A 23,158-nucleotide genomic window follows, 5' to 3' on the forward strand; every position below is an offset into this window, starting at 1 on the left:
TCTCTACGAAACCCTGGCCCTGCTCAAAGTCTCGCTGGACGACAAAGAGCTTGATCATGACAGGGCCGAGCGGGCGAAGGAGGCACTCGAAAGTTGCAAAGATGGTTTGACGAAGCTGTCGAAGAAGCTGCAGAAGCTACAGACCCACGACAAACCGCAGGGTTCTCGTCAGAGGCTTTGGGCGGAGTTCCAGAGAGGGTCGTATCCTTTCAAGGCCAGTACTCTTGCGAAGCTGCGGGAGATCGTCGACGACGTTATGGAGAGATTGAAGCTAGCGCTCCAAGTACTGCAGCTGGATGTCAGCATCAGCTCTCAGAAGACTTTGCTTGTCGTGGCCGCGGAGACGAAAGAAACCGCAAAACGTACAGCGATCATTGGGAGTACTGTCATGGACATTGCTGCCGCGCAGCGATCGGATCAGTTCAAGAATATCGCGAATTGGCTATCGGCGCCGGATCCATGGACGAACCACGACTCAGCTCGGGAAAAACATGAACCTCACACTGGCGCCTGGCTTCTTCAATCCGATCAGTACCTAGCATGGAAAGCGGGCTTTAGCAGGCATCTGTGGGCGTACGGAAAGGCAGGGTGTGGGAAGACGGTGTTGTCCTATACTGCTATCGAGGATATGCAGATCCACTGCAAAAGTGATCCCAGCCTTGGACACGCCGCTTTCTACTTCTCTTTCTCTGATAACGACAAGCAGACATACAATAGTCTCCTCCGCTCGATGGCTGTCCAGCTCGCGTGGCAAGAACCTGCCTTGTCAATGTTGCGACAATCCTACGATAGGCCTGGCGGACCCGTGCCGGGGACGGAAGAGCTACAAAAGATTGTGTTAACTTCAATTCGCTCATACGATGCCGTTCATCTCCAATTGGATGCTTTGGACGAGTGTCCTGAGAATGGCGGGCTGCGAGAAGCTGTTCTGGGCGGGCTCGAGCGGCTTGCGCAAGGGGCCTCAAATCTAAGGATATTCACGACTAGCCGCGAGCTTCGCGATGTACGTGAGTCAATGGACAGGCTGGGCGCTGCTCCACTGCTGATCGCTACCGACGCTGTGAATATGGACATACAGAGATATGTTTCCTTAGAACTCGGCCGTGATCCCAAACTCAGCCGACTGAACCTGACAACGAAGTCCCTGATCGAGGATACTATCGGAGGCAAGGCAGATGGAATGTGAGAGGCACTGATCACAGCTACCGTCGTTGGTCTCACTAACTCTGGTGTGTAGGTTTCGATGGGCCTATTGTCAACTCCAAGAGCTGAAGAAGCTCAAATCAGTCAAGCCAAAATACGTGGAGAGCGCCCTATACAGACTCCCGTCAACACTGGACGAGACGTACGAGCGGATGTTGGTCGGGATCGAGCGCATGTACCGCGAGGAGGCGCTGACACTGCTTCGGTGGCTTGCATATGCACGCTCACCTCCAACCCTTGGACAACTCGCGGAGGCGGCCATTGTTGACCCCGTGGAAGGAGGCAGCGTAGATTTCAATCAGCGTGGAAACTTGGAAGATACGCTAGACATCTTGTCTGGGCTCGTGACCAAGGTTGAGAAGCCTGGTCAATGCGACTGTGAAGAGTGTAGGTACGACCCTGCCGCCGTCACTGTCCGGCTGGCCCACTTCTCAGTACAGGAGTATCTCGAATCAGGACGCATCAAGGATAGTGAAGCCAGGGACTTCTACCTCGAGGTCGGCATGGGCCATGAGTTCCTTGCCCACAGCTGCTTGACATACCTTGAACACTACAGTGCGAGCGAGAAAAAGACCTCGACCGACAAAGATCTATTTGAGTTTCCGTTGTTGAAGTACGCAGCAGAAGCTTGGTACGATCACTCATTTTTACGAGCCGATGGGGAGGTCGCTCGGGAAATCTCGTTTTTGTGTCAGGAACAGTTCAAGGACGACTGGCTACTTGTACATCGCCCCGACCGCCATCAAAAACCGTTCGAAGAAAACTCGGCGAGCGACGAAGAGAGGCGCAACAATGGATCAGCGCTTTATTATGCAAGCTTCCTTGGCCTGGAGGTGGTAGCAAGTGCACTTATCGACGGTGGAGCCCAGGTCAACGAGCGAGGAGGAGATCTTGACAGTGCACTGCAAGCGGCGTCGCGGCGGGGCACAGTAGCAATGGTGCAGATGCTGCTGGATGCTGGCGCAGAAGTAAATGCGCAAGGAGGATTCCATGGTAACGCTCTGCACGCGGCGGCATCGGAGCCCGGACGCACTGAGGTCGTGCAGATACTGCTTGATGCTGGCGCGAACGTGAACGCGCAGGGAGGAGAATTTGGCAACGCGCTGCAGGCGGCCTCGTTTGAAGGTTCACAGTCGGTCGTAAAGCTATTGCTAGATGCCGGGGCGGATGTCAATGCACAGGGAGGAGAATTTGGCAACGCGCTGCAGGCGGCCTCGTTTGAAGGTTCACAGTCGGTCGTAAAGCTATTGCTAGATGCTGGCGCGAACGTCAACGCGGGAGGGACTTTGGGTAGCGCACTGCAGGTGGCCTCGGTGGCGAACTGCCAGACGACCATGAAGATGCTGCTGGATGCCGGAGCAGATGTCAATGCGCAAGTAGGACTCTATGGCAACGCTCTGCAAACGGCGGCATCGGCGTTCGGATGCATTGAGGTGGTGCAGATGCTGCTACATGCTGGTGCCCACATCAATGCGCAAGGAGGATTTTGGGGCAACGCGCTGCAGGCAGCCTCCTATGCGAAGTCACAAGCGGTCGTAGAGATGCTGCTAGACGCTGGAGCAGACGCCAACGCGCCAGGGGGAAGATACGGAAATGCTTTAGCGGCAGCAATCCAGGCTAGCGGAGGAGATCGAAATTATGAGCTACTACAGCTCCTCCTCCGCGCAGGTGCGGAAGTGAACCCGCCGGGAATCTACCGGGGCAGTGCGCTGATCATGGCGTCAGGAGCTGGCTTCTCGGAGATAGTTGACCTGCTTCTAAAGGCAGGAGCGGACCCAGACGCTCGGTGCGATGTGGAACCAGACGCTGCGTGGGCTTGGAAGCACAGCACGGCACTGGAAGCGGCACTGGCAAATGGCAGCAAGGAGATAGCGCAGATACTATTGGACGCCGGAGCGGACGTCAACAAAGAAGGTCCCCGGGTCTTATCGGCAGCGCTCGAGGGTTTCGAAACAAGAGGAAAAGATGTAGCGCTGATACGGCTCGTCCTCGATGCTGGTGCGGAAGTGTATACGCCGGGGCCTGAACGAGGCAACGCACTGATGCTTGCATCGAGATATGGCTCCGTCGAGACAGTTAGCTTGCTCTTGCAGGCAGGAGCAGATGTCAATGCTAAGAGCCACGGAGATTATAGCAACGCTCTAGAGGCGGCATCGGCGGAGGGTCACTTGGAGGTGGTGCAGATGCTAATAGACGCTGGCGCGGAGATCAGTGCCCGTAGCAATGGGCTGCAAGGAGCATCGTATGGAGGGCATGAAAGGATAGTGAAAATTCTGCTCGAAGCGGGTGCGGACGTCAACACTCTAGATCGGTGGGAAGGCATCGCACGAGCTCCTGACGGCTGGTTCACTACCGCGTTGGAGGCGGCAGCCAGGTGGGGCCACGAGGAGATTGTGCGGCTCCTTATAGATGCCGGTGCAGATGCCAATATCCGGTTCGAGGGGACGAAGTACCGCAGCGCACTGGAGGCGGCAGAAGGCAACGAGACAATCGAGCGGATGCTGATCGATGCTGGAGCGGTGAAAGTACATGATCAGCTCGATACGTTTCCAGGAGCGTCAGAAGATGCTGGAACCGAGGGCATCAGTGCGGACGGATTGGAGGAGCGGTCTGCCGAACCTGTCGCCAGCAATGATATCGCTGCGGTCCAGTAGCTGGTCGATCGGAAGACTGGATTCGAATCGTCCTCGCACAATCTGCTCCGTCCGTCCTTCCTGGCTCCGATGTGTCCTGGAGGAAAGATTTCGTTCTCCTGTTCGAAATCTGCATGTACGGATAGTCTCGGCCGGAGTGAGCGTCGTCGTCTCGAGGATGACCTCGCTATGTTGTTGGAATAATCCTCTCTGACGTTGGAAGCGAAAAAGTGAACAGCTCAGACGTCACCGTGAGCCGAAAATGTCAGCATAGGCGGGAGGACCGCTGAAGATAAACATGGTCGTGAATTGAAGACATAGCATGGGGTATTTTGCAACTCGACATTTTAGCCATCCAAAACTCTGAATCCCATGCGACATACCGGCCGCGATAGATCTCAGTCTGCGTCCACAGGGTCCCAATCTGCGTACAGAAAACGTCAGCATACCTTCTTCTTTCGTAAGGGATGCAACCACATCCGCCAGGGAAAACCTTACCAGTGACCAGATACTCATCCAGCCCATCCAGTCTTTTTACTTCTTCCTCCTCCAATTGCCATCCGCCAACACTGCAATTCTCCTCCATCCTCTCCTTGTTCACACTCTTCGGTAATGGACAATATCCCTTTTGCAGACTCCACCTCACCATGACTTGTGCGGGCGTCGCGTCGTGCTTCTTCGCCAACTCGAGGAGAACAGGGTGTTTCATCCTTAAAGCCCGTGCAAGCGGTGCGTAGGCTTGAATCGTGATGTCGTTCTTTTGACAATAGGCTGTGAGAGCAGGCCGCGTGTTGAAGGGATGAACTTCGAGCTGGTTTACGAGCGGCTTATGCCGCGGATTCGAGGCGAGCAGTTCCTCGATCTGGTGGTCGTCAAAATTGGGTTGTTCAAGCGTTCAAGGCAGCTCTTGGCGGACGTATTTGCAGACTGGATTGGAATTGTCCTGGCATTGGTTTTGCGCGACTTACATGTTTCTCCCCGTAATTACTCACTCCACCCATCTTGCACTCTCCCTCCTCGATCGCATCCTCCACCGCCCTCCAGCTCTCCTCTCTAGCTTGCTTCCCTCCATACGGACTATGCACCAGCAATAAATCCACATATCCCAGCCCACACTCCTTGACGCTCTGCTTGATGCCTTTCCTCACGGCCTCATACCCCTCATTACTCGCAATTTTCGTGGTGTAGTGGATTTCTTCTCTTTTAACATCTGGGTTCGCTGCCAGGAAGGAGAGGATCGAGGAACCCACAGCGCGCTCGTTGTGGTACATTTGCGCAGAGTCGAAGGCGCGGTACCCGATTGCGAGGGCAGAGGAGACAGCGGTGGAGGCTTCGTTGGAGGTCATGAGATAGACTCCAAGGTGCAGAGAGGGGATGCTGAGGTTGTTGGCGAGGGTGATGCGATCGGTGAGGGCGGACTTGGAGGAGGCCATCTTGAGGAGGTGCGCGGTCATGAAACGGGAGAGTGGTAAGGAATGTGGTATAGAGAGAGGACGTGTTGCAGAGAGGAGGAGGAGGAGGGAGGCATTGGATCAATATGAGAGTGAATGGCTGAATGGGTGAGGTCCTCGGAAGGTCCCACATGAGGCATGACGTCTGCCGCTTACCTTTCGGCCGGTTCTATTGTGATGGACGGTTTCGTGGTGTGTTTTAGGCATGGCGGTGGTGGGAATCTTACGGGCAAGAGTTGAAGGGATGCTGACATGGAACAACCTGGATGGAGAGGTGGAAGAGGCTGACTTGGTGGGAGTGGTCCATCCTTTCATACCTGACAAGAAATCCTGCTGAGAATGGCATCTGATCTCGTGTCCCCCTCCTCTCTCAAGTCTCAAGCTTGGAAAGTGGGATTTTGTGGAGAGCTTGAATGGCTCAGGTTCTCCTTCTCCGCACAGTCTGGACTCTTGCAGCTGAGCCATTGGCATTGGCTGTGTCGGCCGACTGCCGGACCAACGGCCGGTTCCGAGGTGCACGACGGCAAAGTTCAGGCGTGAGTTCGGCCATTTCACATGCGTGTGACATGCACAACACTCCCACATTCGACAACACTCACGTGCACGAGAGAGAGAGAGGACATGCCCCTACACATCGAAGTCGCTCGGTAGGTCGATCATTCTCTCTTGTCGTTCCCGCCATCTCATCAACATACATACTCCCATACGAAAGCAGCTTCGTGCAGAGTCTATGAGTCTATGATCGATCAATCCCAGCTAGCTTCACAGCCATTGTACGACCGTCGAGGGAAAGACTCATATTGAGGTCAAATACTTTCCTCTCATTGACGACGACGACCGGTGAGGTAACCGGCAGAGACATCATGGACCACAACTACCAACCAAGCTATCAATCCTTCAACCCCTACACCACAAACTACGACGCCGGCCGCCATACTTCGAACGACGACACCAATCCTTCACAGTACAATCATCATGCCTCTTCCTCCTCTCGCCCTCCTATCGACCCCGCTCCCTCCACCTCGCTCACTTCGCCATCCTTCGACATCCTCGAATGGCACCCAGCCTATCAATCCTGCCAACGATACTTCCTCGACCACGCACAACACGATCCCGGAACACAAGCCGTGTGCGCCTTGATCAATATTCGACTACCATTCCAATGGCTCGGAAGTCCAGTCACTTCATCTAGCCAGTCCAGTGGCGCAGGAGCATCAGCAGGAGGAGGAGGAGGACCGGGACAACGCAGCTCATCACACACCGGAGTACCCTCCGGCAGCACAAATCACGCATTCACCTTCTCCTCCGGCAATGGACCCTCCAATATGCGTCTGAACCCTTCTCCGTCACGCGCTGCCGGTCCACCGATCTTCGTCTCACCCATACCCTACATCCGTCGGTTGGTCGTGACCGGCTTCGACAAACCTCCCATCCTACACGGCTTCTTCGGCGACGACTACGTCAAAGGCATCATGCCACATGTGGAGTGTGAGAGAAGAAACTACCTATTCGCGGCGAAGAGTGGCGGATGGAGAAGTTGCAAGCGGGCGTATGATGTCGGATCAGGAGGTGGAGTCGGAGGTGGCGCAGGTGGTGATGAGACCGTGCCGTTCATGAAGGCATTGAAAGATGTGCCGGCGGAGGGGGTAAGAGCGGCGGAAGCGGACTGGTCGAGGTGGCTGGGGATGGAAGATTGGATGGTCGGTGAGGATGGTCCTGAGGTGAAGAGAGAGGATCAAGGAGATGAGATGGAGAGTGCTATTAGGGGTGGACATTCAGAGAGGATGAACACACGGCTGGACGGGAGACATCCTGGCGAGGAGGGTAGCAGTCGAGCGGGAGCTGGGATGGAGCATTATCGGTCGCATTCATGAGACAATGTTCGGCTCCACTCCCGGAATCACTGCGCCGTGGCGATTGAGAGGCTCGACCATATGGAGAATTTGTGAGATGCCATGTCGAAACGCATGATGTTCGCCGAATCGAGGTATTGCGAAGCCTCTAGGAAATGCAGGAGCGAACATACTACAACAGCATGATATTGATGTTCTGCAGGGAGGGAGCCGGACAGTTCGCGCTTGTCTTCCAAACAGTCATTCTCAGTAAGGCGAAGTCTTCTACGCCATCGAAAGTGTACACCTACTTTACCGCCGGCCTTTCTGGACCTTTGTGAACGATCGGACCTCCAGCTGCTTCAACAACATGTGAGCTTAGTCAGTGCCTCTTCACTTCGGGCCATCCCTGCTATTTCTCCCCGCCATCTCCAGCCTCACCTCCGACTCCTTCCAACTTCACTCACTTCATTCGTTGCGATGGCAGCATGACACAGGCCGGCAGGCGCGGTGCACTGTCGCTTGCTGCATCCTTGCCAATATCATGTAGGTTTGCGCGCCATGCACATTTCTCTCACTTCCGAATCTTCAAGTCTCACTCTCAAACACACACCGCTTCACCGCAGCCTGTGATCACCCGTCGGCAATCCTCATCCGCGGCGATACACACGTCGCACGACATCCGATAGAACGTGCAAGTTGCTGTCTGCAGCGACCATTTCCACCCGATCTTGCCTCTGCACTGACGCTCCCGCTGCGGCTCGATGAAAGCATTCATCGACTGGGTGGCTCTGCCAACGACTTTACTTGCTGTCATATGCCAGCAAGCATGCGCCGTGGAAGAGCTGCAATGGCCGCGCGATGAGCCTCGGGCGGAGTTCCACCGCGATCACGAGGAGATTCTCAAGCGCGAGGTGGAAGCTGAGAAGAGGCTGAAGAGAGAGATTCCACTTGGGATGAAGAAGATGGGTGTGGATGCAGGAGAGAAGTTCTTCTTGGATTACTGGGCATTTGAAGGCATGCATGAAGGGGACACTCAAGAGCTGGGTGGGAACTCGTCGGGCATAGCGGAGTTGCAGCAGGCTGTTGCGATGCACAAGCAGTATGAGAAGAGAAGATATTGGAACTTGCTTGGGAGAGATCTTTTCAGCAGAGACTTCCGATGTCCAGGAATGACAGAGAGATGCAGCAGTATTGGCTCCGAGCTCTGCTGTGACGCTGGACAGACCTGCATCAGTACATCGGAGGGGGTTGGGTGCTGTCCAAGTGGAGCGAACTGCGGTAACGACATCGCAGGGTGCAATACCGCAGCAGGATACACAAGCTGCCCCAACAGTCCAAATGGAGGTTGCTGCATCCCAGGAGCATCCTGTCTCGACATCGGATGCGTCTTCTACGGCACTGACACAGTCGTCGTAGCGCCCGCTACTCCATCGACTACATCCCGTCCATCTCCAAATCCCTCCCCAACAACGATCACGACCGATCACACGCAGATCGTACTCGTCACAGTTTCGGAGTCCGGCTCGGTCTACACCACGACGGTCGTCTCTGCGACTACCGTCACCATCCTCCCGTCCTCGGTCTCTCCCGCATCGTCTCCTAGACCCACGACTTCCACCTCCGCGACAGCAATTCAGCCCGTCCGACCCAACAGCAGCGCCGCTTCGACGTCTACCTCCCGCTCACCTGTCTCAGGCTGCCCTACTGGCTTCTACATGTGCTCAGCAGTCTACCTCGGCGGCTGCTGCCGCGTCGATCGCAACTGCGACACGACTTCCTGCCCGTCTACCGCAACCACGAACGTCGTTGAGACCAATGGCGTAACGATCGGCGTAGCTGCCACTGCAACGGACGGAGCGGGGCGGGCGTTGACTGGCAGGTGCGCGAATGGCTGGCAGAGTTGTGCGCCGAGTCTTGGGGGTGGATGTTGTCCTACCCAATACGCTTGTGGAATTGAGAGCTGTGGCGCCACGGCTGCGGGTGGAGAGGGTACGGGCAAGGTGGCGCCTAGTGAGGGAGCGATGGTCGTTTTGGGGTGGAGCTTCCTGGTTCTGGCGGGCAGCATTGGAGTCGGCATGATCTGGCTTTGAGGAGAGATGCAACCACTTGGCCTAGAGGTCGTTGAGACGTCAAAGGAGATCTCAAATATATGGGAGGTTGATTTGGAGTACGAGGTACGGTCACAGACGCTTGGACCGATGCTCGATGTATATATGAGCATAGTACCGCGAGGTGAAGCTTCTTCACCTTTATCAGACCAGCTTGGAACTATTCTACCTTCGCTTTCGCTATGATTCGATATGACGTCTGCGTCGAGACACAGCAATCTCCTTCGTTTGTCGCCTCTCGTAGCACAGCATCGGCCAGCTAGGATCTGAGAAGTCTATACTGGTGAACCATCCCCTCGGACCCGGTCGATGTTGTGGCGATATCCTGCGATCGATGCGCTTGGTTACTAGATACGCTGCAAGAGATGATCGAGACCTTGGCAGAGGCAGTACAGTCTCTCTCGTCTGGTTCCCAACGTCTCGCACCTCCCAACAAGCATCACTCCTTCCCCATACAGCTTCACTTTCACATGCTCGAGGAGCGGGGCGGCGGCTTAACTCGACTCCTGCAATAGCGGGAAGAACCCTGTTTTAGTGGGGTAAACAATCTTCAATTGGCCGAGTCGCGAGATAGCTCCGAACTTCACTCTCCATCGAACACTCGTCACTTTCACTCCAACATCACCACCACAACAGCAATATCGCCTGCCTCTCCGCTCTCCGCCATCGCCACCACCGACGCTGCCACCGCCATCCTCCCTCGCAGCACCAACGCCGTTTGCTTCGTGGAAGCATTGTACTAATTCCTCCTCTCAAATAGTGATATTCTCGGTCACCTGCAACTCACTCTCGCACATGGAGCGCCGCCGCGGCTGCCACTATTGCACGTGAGATGAACTCGTCGGGTGACGGGAAATCACAAGCACCCGCGCCGACCACCTCCTCCTCCTCCTCCTCTCCGACCTCTCGCTCCGCCTCCTCTCCGCCGACCGCGCCAACCGCGGCGACCACCTCCTCTCAAGATGCCTCGCGCCCAGGAAGCATCCTCAGCTTCAATCCCTCTCCGGAAGTACAAGAGATGGCCAAGCAGTACAAGACGGAACTAGCAGCCTGTAGCTCGAGCATGGTGGCCACCACAATCGCATACCCACTCGACTTCGTCAAATCGCGCATGCAGGGTTATCAGATCGACTACAAGACCGCTGCAAGAGATGCATACCATAAAGAAGGATTGCGCGCGTTCTGGCGTGGTGTGGTCCCCCCAACATTGAGCATAGCTCTCGTGCGGACCTTCTCATTCCGAATGTACCAGGGAACTAAGTATTACCTGGACCAGCAATTCTTCGAAATGAACGGCCGCAGTCCGCTGATTCTCGCCAACACACCTGGACGATTGCCAACATGGGATACCATCGCATGTCATGGAATAGCAGGCATGGCAGCGGGAGCTTTCGTGACGTTCTTGTCTTGCCCTTTTGAGCTGATGAAGCTTAATGCGCAATTAGCTGGAAAAGTCGCGCGGGACAAGGCGATACTTGAGGCGAAGGAGAAGGTTGGCAAATCTCATACGGAAACGAAACAAGCTGGGAAGAACAACACGACAGGACACACGATCGCCAAAGAGCCCAAGATCAAAACACCAGGTTCCCTTGTCCTTTTCAGCCAGCAATTGAAAACTGGTGGTTATGGACGCGCCTATGCCGGCTTCCAACTACATCTGGCCCGCGACATCCTCGGAACGGGAGTGTACTTTTCCACGTACGAGACGGTCAAACAGACTCTGAACAACTTTCCTGGCGCTGGCCTCAATGGCGGTTTCGCTGTTCCTATCGCAGGAGGACTTTGTGGCATGACTAGCTGGGCGGTCGTGAGTCGCAATCGCAGATAGACGTTGTCGGAGCGCAGACACTAACCTTCGATTAGATCATTCCCATCGACACCGCCAAGACAACCTACCAAAAAGCCCGCCTCGCCGTCGCCAAAGGCGTCCACGTTCCAATGCCGCACCTCCACTACTTCAAGCGCGCATCTTATCGAGGTATGTGACTGAATAATATCGCACGTCTCTCCTCAATGCTGACAGTACTCCCCAGGTCTTGGTGTCTCATGCATGCGAAGCGCCGTCGTCAACATGATCTTCTTCAGCATCTACGAGTCCGCAAAGACTTCGATCGATCGTTTCGTTGGCGACGAGCTCGACTGAGCCGTTGAGAGGATGGCAGCATACAATGCAGGGATGGATAGGCGTACTGGTCGGTGGGGTCTGTTTCTTTCAACTATTTCGTGGAGTCGCGCAGCCTTTTCTTCTTTTCTGTTTTCTGTTTTCTGTTTTGTTTCAATGGAGTCGGCGAGTGGAACGAACCACAACAGCATGAACCGCGAATGCGGACGCGAGCGAGTGCGAACAAAGGAGCGCTCGCACATACGAGAATACGGCAGCAACGACGAGGAGTCTGGTCATCACGGGAGAGCGGATTGCTTCACATGGCGTTGAAAAGAGGAAGCACAGCAGCGGAGTTTTTGTTCATAACTGATTTTCCTTTTTGCGGATGGCGAAAACGCGAAACAACGACGGAGAGCGAAATGCATGCACCACTACGGTCACCAAGCGCTGGATGGTCGGGTGGGTGTCGTTTTAGGGCTAGTTCTGCACAGAGGCGCAGGAGGGACTGAGTCGAATATGGAAATGTTCTTTGAAACGAAGTCTCCACAACGTTGCGTGCGGTCAGACATGTTCAACGTCTTCTTCTTCAAGTGTCGCTAAAGGTGCTGCCAGGAACGCTGCTCGTGCCCGGCGAGCGTCACCGCGAAGCGTTCCACACCAAGTATACCGTTTGCTGTCTAGATTTCCGTCCTTCCAGGCCCGGTCGGAGGCAGCTGAGACATTCTCGCTAGACAATGCTGAAGTAAATCCCTGTCAAATTGCCCGAAAGAGTCGTGAGTCTCTTGCTTGAAGCTTCTTTTTTTGGGCTCGTGGCGACACAAATTGCCTGATTAGGAAGCTGCTTTGGAAGGCTTCAGCCTCGATCACGATAGTATTGCGACTGTATGGGACAATAGTGGGTGCCTCGAGACTACCTGCGACTGTCTGCGAGTGTCCTGGGACTTCCTGCGACTCCCTGCGACTATCTGCGACTATCTGAGAACATACTGCGATAGTCCGCGACTGCGACCATCTCTAATATTCCTACGAAACCATCACGGTTGTCTGCGACTTATCTGCGACCTTCTGCGACGACAAGGAGAATCTCAAGATTGTCTGCGAAGGTATCGTACTTTTTACTCGAGACTATGTTGCGAAGGTATGCGACTATCTTTGTGAATATCCTGCGATTGTCTGCGAATGTATAAGAAAGAATCGCGATGAATCGAGAAGATGTGTATAAATACCTCGAGAAAAATCGCCAAGCAATCGTAAAAAAAAAAGTGCTCATCTACAAACCGCAAACCCTCCGCCGTCCTCATTGCCAGTTCCAAAAAAATCCTTCCATCCTAGAAAGTCCTGTTCCCCAAAGGCCGCTTTCTTCCAACCCTAATCCTAACCTAATTCCAAGTCGAGAGATCGCAATTCAAACAGCCGTACTCCTCCCCTCCGCTACAAGTCCATCAGAGACACTCCTCAAACTCGCTCTTTCGTCCACATCGGCATTCACCACCCTCAATCTCGTCTTTGGAACTGTGAACAAGACTTGCACGTCCCTCATCTGCGCCGCGTCTTCCACGTTCCAATCTGCTTTACCCTTCGTCTCGCCTGTCTTCCTGATCGTTGTGCCTCTTCGTCCGACTCCTGAAGAGGGGTGACTACTCGCCGCACTCGTCGTTGTACTCGAAGTGTTGGAGCGGGTGGGATGTCCCCAATCTCCCGTGTCGAAGAAGACGTCCTCTGCTCGTCCGCTGCCGACTGTCTCTGCCCAGTCCTTCCTCCCTCGTTTCCGCTTCAAGGCTGCGAGTTCTGGACCGTCTGAGACTGTTCTCCTGGGACCTGCGACACTGCTTGATCCGGCGCCACTCAGTCCTCCGTAGCCTTTGCCCGGACTGCTGTTGGCACTCCTCCTGACGTTGTCGTGATATGCTGCAATGCGATCCACGCCCCCGTCAGCGTCATTGAGCACCTCGGGCCCACCAGCGGTGAAGGAGAAGGTGCGAGATCCAGCTTCGCCGCTGATGGCCGTCAATGCCCGCCTCAAACTGCCCATGAACGTTGGTTTTGCCCTTCTCGCGGTGGAGTCTACGGGCACGAATGATGTCGATGATGGTCGATTCGGCTTCCCATTCTGTACGGCGGCCAGAGCGCGGTTGTATGGATCGTCACGCATGGCGCCCGAGGAGTGTGAAAGGAGGGTGGAGTTCTGTTCGGCCGCTGGGAAGTATGGCCTCTTCGTGCCTGAGGAAGGCCGATAAGGTTCGTACGTTGTGTTGCGACTGTTGAGAGGAGGAGGGAAGTGCGTTGCTGAAGTCGACGAGGCAGCATATGTAAGTGGTCGTTCCGCTGATGACTTGGCAGGAGGCGTCTCCCTTGCAGCACCCCAAAGCGCGTTGCTGAGGAGTGTCGCGGCTGTCGTGGACAATGTGCGGGTGAAGCTCGTTCCCGTGCCACTCGTCGCCGAGCGATGGCTCTGATCGCTTAAAGTGGAGGAAGTACGGTCGTCGGTGCGGGTGGGGGAGTTCCGTCCAGTGGAGAAAGGATCTGATGAAGAGTATGAGGAAGGAGCGAGTTCAAGGCCTTCAATCATGGTCCAGTTCATGCTACCATCTGCTTCGGCTGTTAATGGTCTTCGGGTAGGGCTGCCAATTCGCAACGCTGGAGGTGTAGGTGACGGAGGCGAGGAGGGAGGATGACTTCCAAGAGGATTGGGAGACTCGGAGGGATCGGCGAAGGGATCGGAGTCAATGGGCGAGTAGTCGCCGCCTGAGCGGACGGGTTTTCGAAGGATGGGTGCTGCACCTGTGAACGGGTTCACGCTGGGGCTTCTCGGCGAATCCGTGTCGTCTTCATCTTGTCTTTCCAGGATAGGATGAATGCCAGCGGCATTTCCACCTCTTGGATCATTGACATGATGGTAATTGTAGGGACGAGAGATCATGTTCTTCTTCACTGATCCCATTCCCAGTCGTGGTGTGTTGTTGAAGAACATTCCCGTTGATCCTCCGGCGTGGCTCATTTCGGGTCGACCGTGCTCTCCGCCGCTGGCCGCCCAAGGACGCCCACCTCTCCCATCGACTCCTGCGCTGAGGTCCGGCGAGTGCAGCGTCGCATAAGAGCTGTCGACCGAAGCGCCCATGACCAGCTGCCTCGCCCGCTGTTCCCGTATCCGACGTAGTCGACGCATGTACCAGAAGTAGAAGGCGACCAGCAGTGCGAGAACGATAATTCCGACTCCTAGTCCGACACCGAGTCCGGTCTGTTGGGAGGTCTTGGACAGGCGACCTTTGCTGGAAGCCTCATCTGGGTTCATGCTGCGAGTGAACGTCGTCGGGAGGTCGTACGAGTCAATCCAGGTCGAGGAAGTAGTGTTGTAGAGAAGGACGTTCTGGCCTCCGACACCTGTAGCACGCTTCTGCTTCCTCTTCGCCCTTCGTGAAGAAGACGTCGCCGATATTTGATACCCACCAGTAACCATCATCACTCCGCCAGGCAACATCACCGCTCCGTGTCCATAAACCCCACCTCCATCATCGAGCCCTAATCCAGTTTGACTCGGCACACTCCAGGTCCAGGCCAGCGATGCATCCCCTCCATACTCCGCTCCCAGGTTTAGCACCGCGAACTGTGGTGATGCCGGAGTATTCACATCACCCACCCATCCTCCCAACACATATATCCTCGTTCCATCCTCCGACAGCACGGCCGTATGCCCTGATCTCGGCTCGATCGCGGTTACCATTTGTCGCAAAGCCAAGTCCGTCTTCCCACCCGTTGGTTGCTGCACGGCGACAAAACTCCAGGCTTCTTGAGGGAGGGAGTACACCGCGACTTGAGACGTGTTGAGGAATGCCGCGGGAGTATGGCCTCCAATCAGCAAGAAGTCCTGCTGTGTGGTCTGCGCTTCACCCGTAGCGTTGATCGAGTATGTCGCAATCAGAGGCGTCATGGAGAAGCCTGCCTCCGTGACTGGCGGAGCGCGGGAGGACACTGCTGCAGCATCGTAGATTGTGAGGCCTGGTTCCGGCGAAAGCGAGAGCATTGCATTTGAATAGGTTGCGGCGGACTGCCATGTAGAAGCGGTGGAGTTGTCGTAGGGACACATGCCGCCGAAGTAATAGAACGAAACCGCGGCGCCCATATTGGAGGAGAAAGGTACTGCGTGGCCGAGAAAGCTGATGCCATTCGGAGCGGATGATGGTGATATCGTGGAGTATTGCTTCCAGCTTCCGTCTGCTGAGGAGAACCGCCAGAGAGTGGTTGAGCTGGCACCAGCCGTACAGTCTCCTGTCAAGACTGTGATATTGCCAAATGTGTCCACGACCGGTGTATAAGATAGCAGTGCATCGTTCGAGAGGAATGGCAGTGAGCTGTCAACAGGTGTAGGATCCAGTCCTGCTGTCGCGAAAGGCTTGCTGATATCCACCACTTGCAGACTCCCCTGTCTACCATCGTTCCCACTCGACTGAAAGATATACACTTGTGTCGAGTTCGGTCCCACGAGTATTCGTGTGGGATTGTATGGTAGAGGAGGATTTGCTGCGGCCAGGATGAATGTGCCTTTCGAGAGTAGAGCCAGCAGACTCCATGGTTGGCGATATTGTCTCATGGAGATCGACGTTGTGGTGGGGTATGGATATGTATATTCCTGTCGTCCTTCTGCTTCGTGATCGTCCTACAGCAGCACCATCTCTTTCGTGTCGCGCATGAGCGCACTGTGTCCTCCAGGGTGTACACAACAGATGGAATGTAGTAGTCCGTGGCCGGTCGGTCGCAGAAGCAGAGAGGACTCGGGAACTGCTGGTCGTTGCACGGAGACCGAGACAGAGAGGACTCGAGTGATCGATCACGCACTATTGTTGTGGGCTGCGTGAGAGGCGGGGCAGAGAAGTGAGATCGGGTCGTGGGCCGAGACCAAGTTTCAAATATTGAAGAGGTGGGAGAGATGAGTATGACCTTCGCTACAAGGGTGGGATGATGGACTGCATGAAGATGTACCAGGATATTGGGGGCGATGTAGGACAACAAGATCGAAGGCCAGCCACCAATGCAGAGAGACAAGAGGGGAGTGTGAGAGTGATTCCGGGAGGATTATCTTCACATGATATCAACAACCGCAACGGCTCCAACCAAACAAGCCAGACCCAACAAGCCAGACGCGGCACGCTCCCAAGTCGGACAATGCTCTCCCGTCCATCTCGTCGTCTATCTTCACGACAGACAAGGCTGATCAGTAAGAATCACTCGACAATAACACGTCAACCAAAGCCACCAGACGAAACGACGAATGATCAGTGAAGAAGAGATCCCGCCATCTTTTTGGTGTTCGAGCCGACGTGCGTCAAGTTCATGCAGGGTTCAGCTGAGGTCGTTGCCATGGGAGACGAGAATTTCTGGCCGGACGGCTCGGCTTTGGCGCAGATATATTGCGGATCCGGGATGTACGAACTGCTGGGGAACATACAAGACGAAAATTTGGTCATTGGTTGCAATGCTCGATGGTCTGGACTCGAATACTTCCGACGACGCGCGTGCGCTTCCGTCAACCCGTCAGATGATTGTAGACCTCATGAGTGGCGCCGAGTGAAATGGACTTCTGCTCGATACTGTGTTGAATCTGCCCGAGGCCGCTGAGTATGACCATGGAGACCTCCGTCGCTACAAACACCGCAACAACGTCGTCGCACACACCGTGCCCGACCCTTCACACATGTGCCCCACAAACAGCGAGGAACCCGCTCCGGCCAGACACATCGGCATCGTGTTCGCCGCCCACGCACTCGCCGAGTGTAGGGATCAAGTCCCTTCCATTTCCCCTCGGATTCAGTGTCTAGCAAGGGCGCAGTAAGTTGCATAATCAGAATAGACTCGTAGATGTAACATGTCGTAAGAGTATGTCCAACTCACATGGCCAGGTGGTTGCCTACAGAGCGTAAGCACCGAACTTTCCACGGCAATAATTGGTAGTGAAAGCGTGGCAAACCTCGTTTGGCTTTGAATTGTTCGGGATACAGACTTTATTCGCGTGCAGACCAACTACATCATCGCAACAATAGAAAGGGTACTATCCAGTCCCGCAGTCGCTGCGTTTCCCGACTGCGGGAGGACTGACAGCGGTAGCGGATGCTAGGCCAACAAGGCCGAGAGAGAGGGCGAGCAGGGTTATCGTCTCGAAGCACAGGTGGGACCAGACCTGAAGAGGACGCTGGTCTTGCGGGAAGGATGTTTTGCTTCGCGGCGAGGATAGTTCCGTTGGGAGGATGTTTTTGCTTCGTTGTAGATGGTAACATAAATGAAAAGAAAAGAAAGAAATCAGCGAGGAAGAGGACTGTCCTTATTAAGAGAAGTCATTCGGAGGCGTCAGGAAGCCGACAGGGACGAAGCTCGTACGACGTGCGCAGACATACAAATCAGCAATGCAGACACCGCGATTCTGGCGAGTTGCAAACTCCTACAAGGGTTGTTGTGCTTGAAATAGCTGTATACCTTGCTTACACACAGGCATAGATTCAGGCCTTTCTTGTCTTTCAAGCGCTTGCCAACAGTGTAACGTAGAGCAAAGATTACGTTGGTTAATAGTTGAAACGCCGTGTTAGCGGGTGTGCGTTTCACTCGGCGGAAAGTGTTTGGGCTTCGATTTGATCAGTGTCGTGCCTTTCTATTAGTTGGTGGTAATCAAGCCAATTTTCCCCTGCTCATTCGCGTCCGCCAACACAGCAACCGCATGACCTGTCTCGGATTCATGGCCTGGGATCTCCGGACCGAATCCTGTGTCGAACATTCATTGGGTCCATCTTGAAGATGTTGCTGATCGTCAAGTTCCGCTTTCCTCTTTTTATTCGCCGTGTATACATATGTATAGAGGTGGATGCCGGTCTTGTTGTGTCTGTTCCGCCGCAACTTCAGCAATGTCTCGAGATTAGCAGCCATCAATGCGAAGAAGATCTTGCCACTGCCCACTAGAAAGGCGACATGCTTCAGTGCGGCGTCGTTTTCTTCGTGTCAGACAAGCTCTGGCTTGAGCCGATGCCGATGGTGAGATATCTGGCAGATGCGGAGGGCCACGTCTGTCTTCCTCAAGACGGTCTCATTGCTGCACCGCGAAGTTCCGATGCCAGCTGTCGAGGTGCGCATCGCACTCTCGCAGACGTCTCGATGGTGCGCGCTTTGGTACTTTGGACGATGCCTTCGTGCCGGCTCTGCCCTGCCTTGCGCTATGGGCGACAGTTTGCCAGACTGCCGTCAGCTAGCAAAGCTCATTCTCACTCTCCATCCAGTGTCCATACCTTTACCTCTCCATCATCACCAGTAGTGACAATGACCTCTTCATCCTCGAAGCGCTTGCCCTTATCGACCCTCGGAGCCCACACAGCATGGTTGACCTCGAACACATCATGCGCGTTCTCCCATTCCGCCACTACCACCCACTTCGTCGATGAAGCACTCGGCGGCGACGCATCATCACTCATCTCGACATCCTCCTTCCCACTCACTTCCACCTCCCGATACACCACAATCTTTCCATCACTCCCTGTGCTGACCACCAATCCACTCTTCGCACTCCAGCTAACCGAATACACCGGTCGTTCATGTACCTTAGGCAACCGATCCTCCTCGAACCAATCCTCCTCAAATTCCGAGTTCTTCCATATACTCGCCACCTTGCCTTGTCCCAATGCGCCATCTTTCTTCTCCCTCGGCCGTCGCCTCCATACTCTGATCGTGGTATCATCCGAACAGCTCAATAGTCTCGGTCCTGCTCGTTCCCTGTCCTCCTTGTCACTTCCCACCTTGCCCACGTTCACCGTCGGCTCCCACTCGACAAACCACACCGTGCCCTCATGCCCACTCAGCAGCGCACAACAAGCCCAATCATCCGAGTCCTCCCTCCACAATCTGACTCGATCGTCATAACTCCCACTAGCCAACAACTGCTCCGTCGGATGCCACGCCACGCACTTGACATCCCCCTCATGATCCTGCAGCACAGCCATCGTCTCGAAATTCTCCCCATCATCCAGCTCCTCCCATATCCAAACAGACTTGTCGCGTGAGCAGGTCGCAAGTAAAGGTGCGGTCGGGCAGAAAGCGAGGGACTTGATTTCCGAGTCGTGACCATCGAGGATCACTTCAAGGCGCCATTCGTCTTCCTCATCATCCGAAGCATTCCCTCCGGCGAGACCTCCCGTAAAGTCAATCTCATCGCCGTCTGTGTCTCCATTGCTCTGCTGCTTCCCTGCCGCGCGTTGTGCGTTCTCCCACCTCTTCCAAATGCCTGCGCTCGCATCGAAAGATCCCGTCGCCAGTACACTTTCTCCTCCACTCTCGCCTTTGCCGGTGTCCTTCCAAGCGACAGCTCTCACACTTCGCTTATGGCCTCCGCTGATGACGCTCTGCTGGGTGAAGGATTTCAAGTCGTAGATTCGGACCGTCTTGTCGGAACACGCTGTTGCGAGGATGGGGAGGTGAGGGTGTGGCTGAGAGGACCAGGTGCGGGCAGTGCAGGCCGGAGTAAAGGTCGCGAGGGGTTTTATAGTCGACATCGTGGTGGGTGTTGTGAGGGAAATGGTCGGAGGGCGTGGACGAATTTGGGTCGATGAGAGTGATGATGGTGGGGCGGACTTGATGGAGTTTTGGGGGCCGATATCATGGGAGAGAGGCAAGCAACTTGTATAGATATTGTTACTAGAAGAGAGGCCATTCGTCAATTAAATAGAGGGACATTTTTCGAAAGACAGTCGATCATGCATTCGACGACCATCCTTCTACACTATCCAGTATCTACAGAAGACAATCTACGCTTCAACATGCTGCGCGAAGAATCCTCTCCTCTCTCCAGCCGTCCTCCCCATCTCTTCCCGTCTCCACGAGGGAAGACCAAAATCACAGATTACCCACAACTCCGACGCAAAATCCAATTTGTCTAACATAATCTCTCAACGCTCAGAGATCAAAAATGCAGCGCAAGATGCCAGGATGCATGTCGCGAAAGTTCCATGCTAAAAGAACACAAACTCCGGATGATGCAAATTTCCCGCACCATATCGAGCCCAATGGCGGCCATGGAGACCAGAGCGAATGGACGAGGTATGCACGTATCCCTTGAAACCAGATCCAGAACGCCGATGCTTGAGAAAAGAAAAGAAAAAAGTTGAAATGTGTCGGAGCACGAAAGAAGATATGCCACGTCCAGTCGATGGCAGAGTCGAGGATTAGAGGTCGGCCGGAAGGTAGAGTTGTTGATGGTTGATGTTGCATAAAGCAGGTGCCGGAAGGATGTCCATGGTTGGTCGTTCGAGATTGGTAACTCCTGTATCGTTCTCACTGAGGGCTGTTCTCGCGATCACTCATCTCCACATCGCCATCGTCGTCTGCTGCGCTCATATCCACCTCATCCTCGGTTTCGCTCCGCCAAACGCCGTCCTGTCCACCACAGAACAACTCTCTCTCGTCCAACCGGCTCCTCTCCTCTCTTTCTCCGCCAAATCCTAGTGAAGTACAACTTCCTGCGTGACTCAAGACCGCCCCGTCTCCATTCAGGCTCTCCCTCGATCCCGCGGGTGAAACTCCGGACGATGGGGTACTAGCCGGCGTCTCGCACCTCCCTGGCGAATGATCCAGGGTCGTCGGTTCCACAGAAAGATACACCAGGTCTGCCCACACTTGCCAGTGCAGAACGAGTATATGCGCCAGCCGACGAAGGAGGTCTTCTTCCGTCTCGTTGTCGAGGAAGCATTCGGTCGATTGGCCGTCGGACGGGTTGGAATGGGAGTCGAAAGGGTTGTTCGGAGCGGAAGATCCAGGAGGTGTAAGTTTCGCCCCAATAGCGGAGAGTGAGATCAAGGTCGGTGTCGCTCCGGATGGTGAGAAAGAGGATGAAGTCGAGGAGGTGCCGCTCGAGCCGGAAGTGCTGATGGCTAGCATGTCTTGCAGGTCTACGGCTGTGAAACGACGGTGATCGTTGACTTTTCTTTGAAGGCCGGGCTCGAGTCGGGAAAACAATTGCTCGGCACACTCGAGAAAGCTGTCGGAGCCGCAGTGCAGAGTAGATCGTAGTCTTGACTCAATGCGGTAAAGGAGATCGCTGTCAAAGGGATGTTGTGTTGTATCGTGGGGCATTAGGAAACGCTGCATCACACGCAGGATTTCGACAGCGATGTTCTCAGTCTTGTCAGGAAAGCGGTGAAGTGTCGTCGCGCCGACGATGGATGTCAGAGAGCGTTGGAGCTTTGATGCGGCGGCGTGCGAGGTTGCGGCAGAAATGTTGATTCGAGAAATTGGGGAACTTTGGAACATGATTTCGCGGCAGATTGAATGGTAGACCTGAGCGTGAAAGTCGGATCTCAGAGTTCGCAGGCGATCCGAGTCGAGATAGAATGTCGGAGGCGTAGAGGATCGCGAGGACGAGGAGGAGGACGATTCGGGGTTGTAGATCAGGTCGCGTAGCATGCCGGAGGTGAGGGCCTGGAGTTGTGTCGGATTATGGTTGAGAGTCACAAGATTGTCCATTTCACGACGGAGCCATGTCTTCGCCGAATCGACATCAATCTTTCCAAGTCCGATGCGATGCGAATTGTATCGACGCTGGAAGTTGATCGTGTCGTCGATCAGGAGCGGGCGCATGTGTCGAATCTGGTGATTCGCAACGTCCAACTTCATCGCTTCAAGGATCGTCATGAGTTGGCGAAGGCCATTGACCAACTTCTCCGCCCGATTCTCCGTAGCGCCTCTTCGAATCTCCTTCTGCATGCCGTCCACCAGCGAGTCCCTCATCGGCGCACAATGATTTTTGAGGACCTTGGCCAGCCAATTCCCCAGATCGATCAAGTCACACACGCCGTTCTGGATCTGTTGCATGATATGATCGACGTCCAGTCGTTCTTGTACGGCCTTTTGATCATAGTCCGGCACGAGCGTCTTCAGGATCTCTTGGATGGCCTTGAACACCGACGGTAACCGCTTCAGCGAGGCCTCCATGATTCGATCCCAGTACGCCTCATTCTCAAGTGATTGTGCTCTTCCAAACTGTACCTGCCCGTACAACACGAACTCAGCCTCCAGCGCTCTCCAATACTGATCTGCCTTTGCCATCTTCTGCTTGCCTTTCGATCCGTCCAGGTTCGGCCGGAAATGCAGTTCCTTGTCAAAGTTGACGTCGTGTCTGAGCTTCGGATTGTTGATGATCCGTGGCATGTCGAGTTCTGCGAGCGACTCTTGTGTGATCGGAGGCTGTGTGTCGGCTTCGCGAAAACACAGCCAAGCCGGATGGGCGCCTGTGGAAGGCATGACCTGGTTGATGAGCTTTTTCGTCTCCTCATCGATCTCCTCCAGGGTTGGTGGGCACGACGACAGTTGATATCGACTTGAAAGTATTGAGTAGGCATCATGTGTTGAGGGAGGAGAGTAAGTCATGCCATGCGTTGGGTCCGCGTGTGAGAGATCATGTTGCGACTCGGTCACCTGTTTGCTGGCGTCCCGGTTCGGTATGTCAGTGGTGCAGCCCGTTTCGTGTGATTTCGTCGGTGAGCTTGTAGGTGGACAGGTCGGCATATGAGGCCCATGATTGGAACTTTCTTTGGACATGATGGTCTACGAAAGCCGGAAGAGAGAGCGAGGGTTGGGGACGTCAAGGATCCAATCACTCAATTCGAGAACCAGCAGCGATTGGGATGGTCCTCATGCCGGACTCTGCACGGTCAACGGAGGCAGAAATGCGGCAGCACAACGTGCAGCAGTGGTAATGGTTTCCAGGCTAGAGGCGGAACAAAGGTGCTGACAGCGACGATTGCGGCTCGCGGTGTCTCCCTCTCACAGGGCGTACAGGACGGTTGCGAATCCGGGTTGC

The 23,158-nt window shown here is 54.7% G+C and overlaps 7 protein-coding genes across 7 annotated transcripts; 3 read left to right on the forward strand and 4 right to left on the reverse strand.

Moving 5' to 3' along the window:
• Nucleotides 1-2,084: 2,084 nt before the first annotated feature.
• On the forward strand, nt 2,085-2,525 carry MYCGRDRAFT_28830 (uncharacterized protein; the record flags this gene model as incomplete). The annotated part of the gene is made up of 1 exon (XM_003847845.1): nt 2,085-2,525. A coding segment is annotated over one exon (441 nt), but the record flags the coding sequence as incomplete, so codon positions are not given.
• A 1,709-nt stretch (nt 2,526-4,234) lies between these two features.
• MYCGRDRAFT_64098 (uncharacterized protein) lies at nt 4,235-5,309 on the reverse strand (the record flags this gene model as incomplete). The annotated part of the gene is made up of 3 exons (XM_003848147.2): nt 4,235-4,260; nt 4,335-4,698; nt 4,805-5,309. 3 exons carry the CDS (start codon nt 5,288-5,290, stop codon nt 4,235-4,237), a joined length of 876 nt encoding a protein of 291 aa, XP_003848195.1.
• A 1,006-nt stretch (nt 5,310-6,315) lies between these two features.
• MYCGRDRAFT_18237 (uncharacterized protein) lies at nt 6,316-7,056 on the forward strand (the record flags this gene model as incomplete). Its single annotated transcript, XM_003847846.1, has 2 exons — nt 6,316-6,482; nt 6,567-7,056. Coding segments are annotated over 2 exons (657 nt in total), but the record flags the coding sequence as incomplete, so codon positions are not given.
• A 3,192-nt stretch (nt 7,057-10,248) lies between these two features.
• On the forward strand, nt 10,249-11,373 carry MYCGRDRAFT_88216 (uncharacterized protein; the record flags this gene model as incomplete). Its single annotated transcript, XM_003847847.1, has 3 exons — nt 10,249-11,037; nt 11,094-11,208; nt 11,264-11,373. The coding sequence occupies 3 exons, from the start codon at nt 10,249-10,251 to the stop codon at nt 11,371-11,373; spliced, it is 1,014 nt and encodes a 337-aa protein (XP_003847895.1).
• Nucleotides 11,374-12,739: 1,366 nt separating this feature from the next.
• MYCGRDRAFT_111431 (uncharacterized protein) lies at nt 12,740-15,922 on the reverse strand (the record flags this gene model as incomplete). The annotated part of the gene is made up of 1 exon (XM_003848146.1): nt 12,740-15,922. The coding sequence occupies one exon, from the start codon at nt 15,920-15,922 to the stop codon at nt 12,740-12,742; it is 3,183 nt and encodes a 1,060-aa protein (XP_003848194.1).
• A 2,467-nt stretch (nt 15,923-18,389) lies between these two features.
• Nucleotides 18,390-19,856, reverse strand: MYCGRDRAFT_111432 (uncharacterized protein; the record flags this gene model as incomplete). The annotated part of the gene is made up of 2 exons (XM_003848145.1): nt 18,390-18,527; nt 18,600-19,856. The coding sequence occupies 2 exons, from the start codon at nt 19,854-19,856 to the stop codon at nt 18,390-18,392; spliced, it is 1,395 nt and encodes a 464-aa protein (XP_003848193.1).
• A 778-nt stretch (nt 19,857-20,634) lies between these two features.
• Nucleotides 20,635-22,896, reverse strand: MYCGRDRAFT_111433 (uncharacterized protein; the record flags this gene model as incomplete). Its single annotated transcript, XM_003848144.1, has 1 exon — nt 20,635-22,896. One exon carries the CDS (start codon nt 22,894-22,896, stop codon nt 20,635-20,637), a length of 2,262 nt encoding a protein of 753 aa, XP_003848192.1.
• Between the last annotated feature and the right edge of the window lie 262 nt (nt 22,897-23,158).

This window comes from Zymoseptoria tritici, chromosome 12 (assembly GCF_000219625.1).
Source record: "Zymoseptoria tritici IPO323 chromosome 12, whole genome shotgun sequence".
In the NCBI taxonomy this organism is placed as follows: Eukaryota; Fungi; Ascomycota; class Dothideomycetes; order Mycosphaerellales; family Mycosphaerellaceae; genus Zymoseptoria; species Zymoseptoria tritici.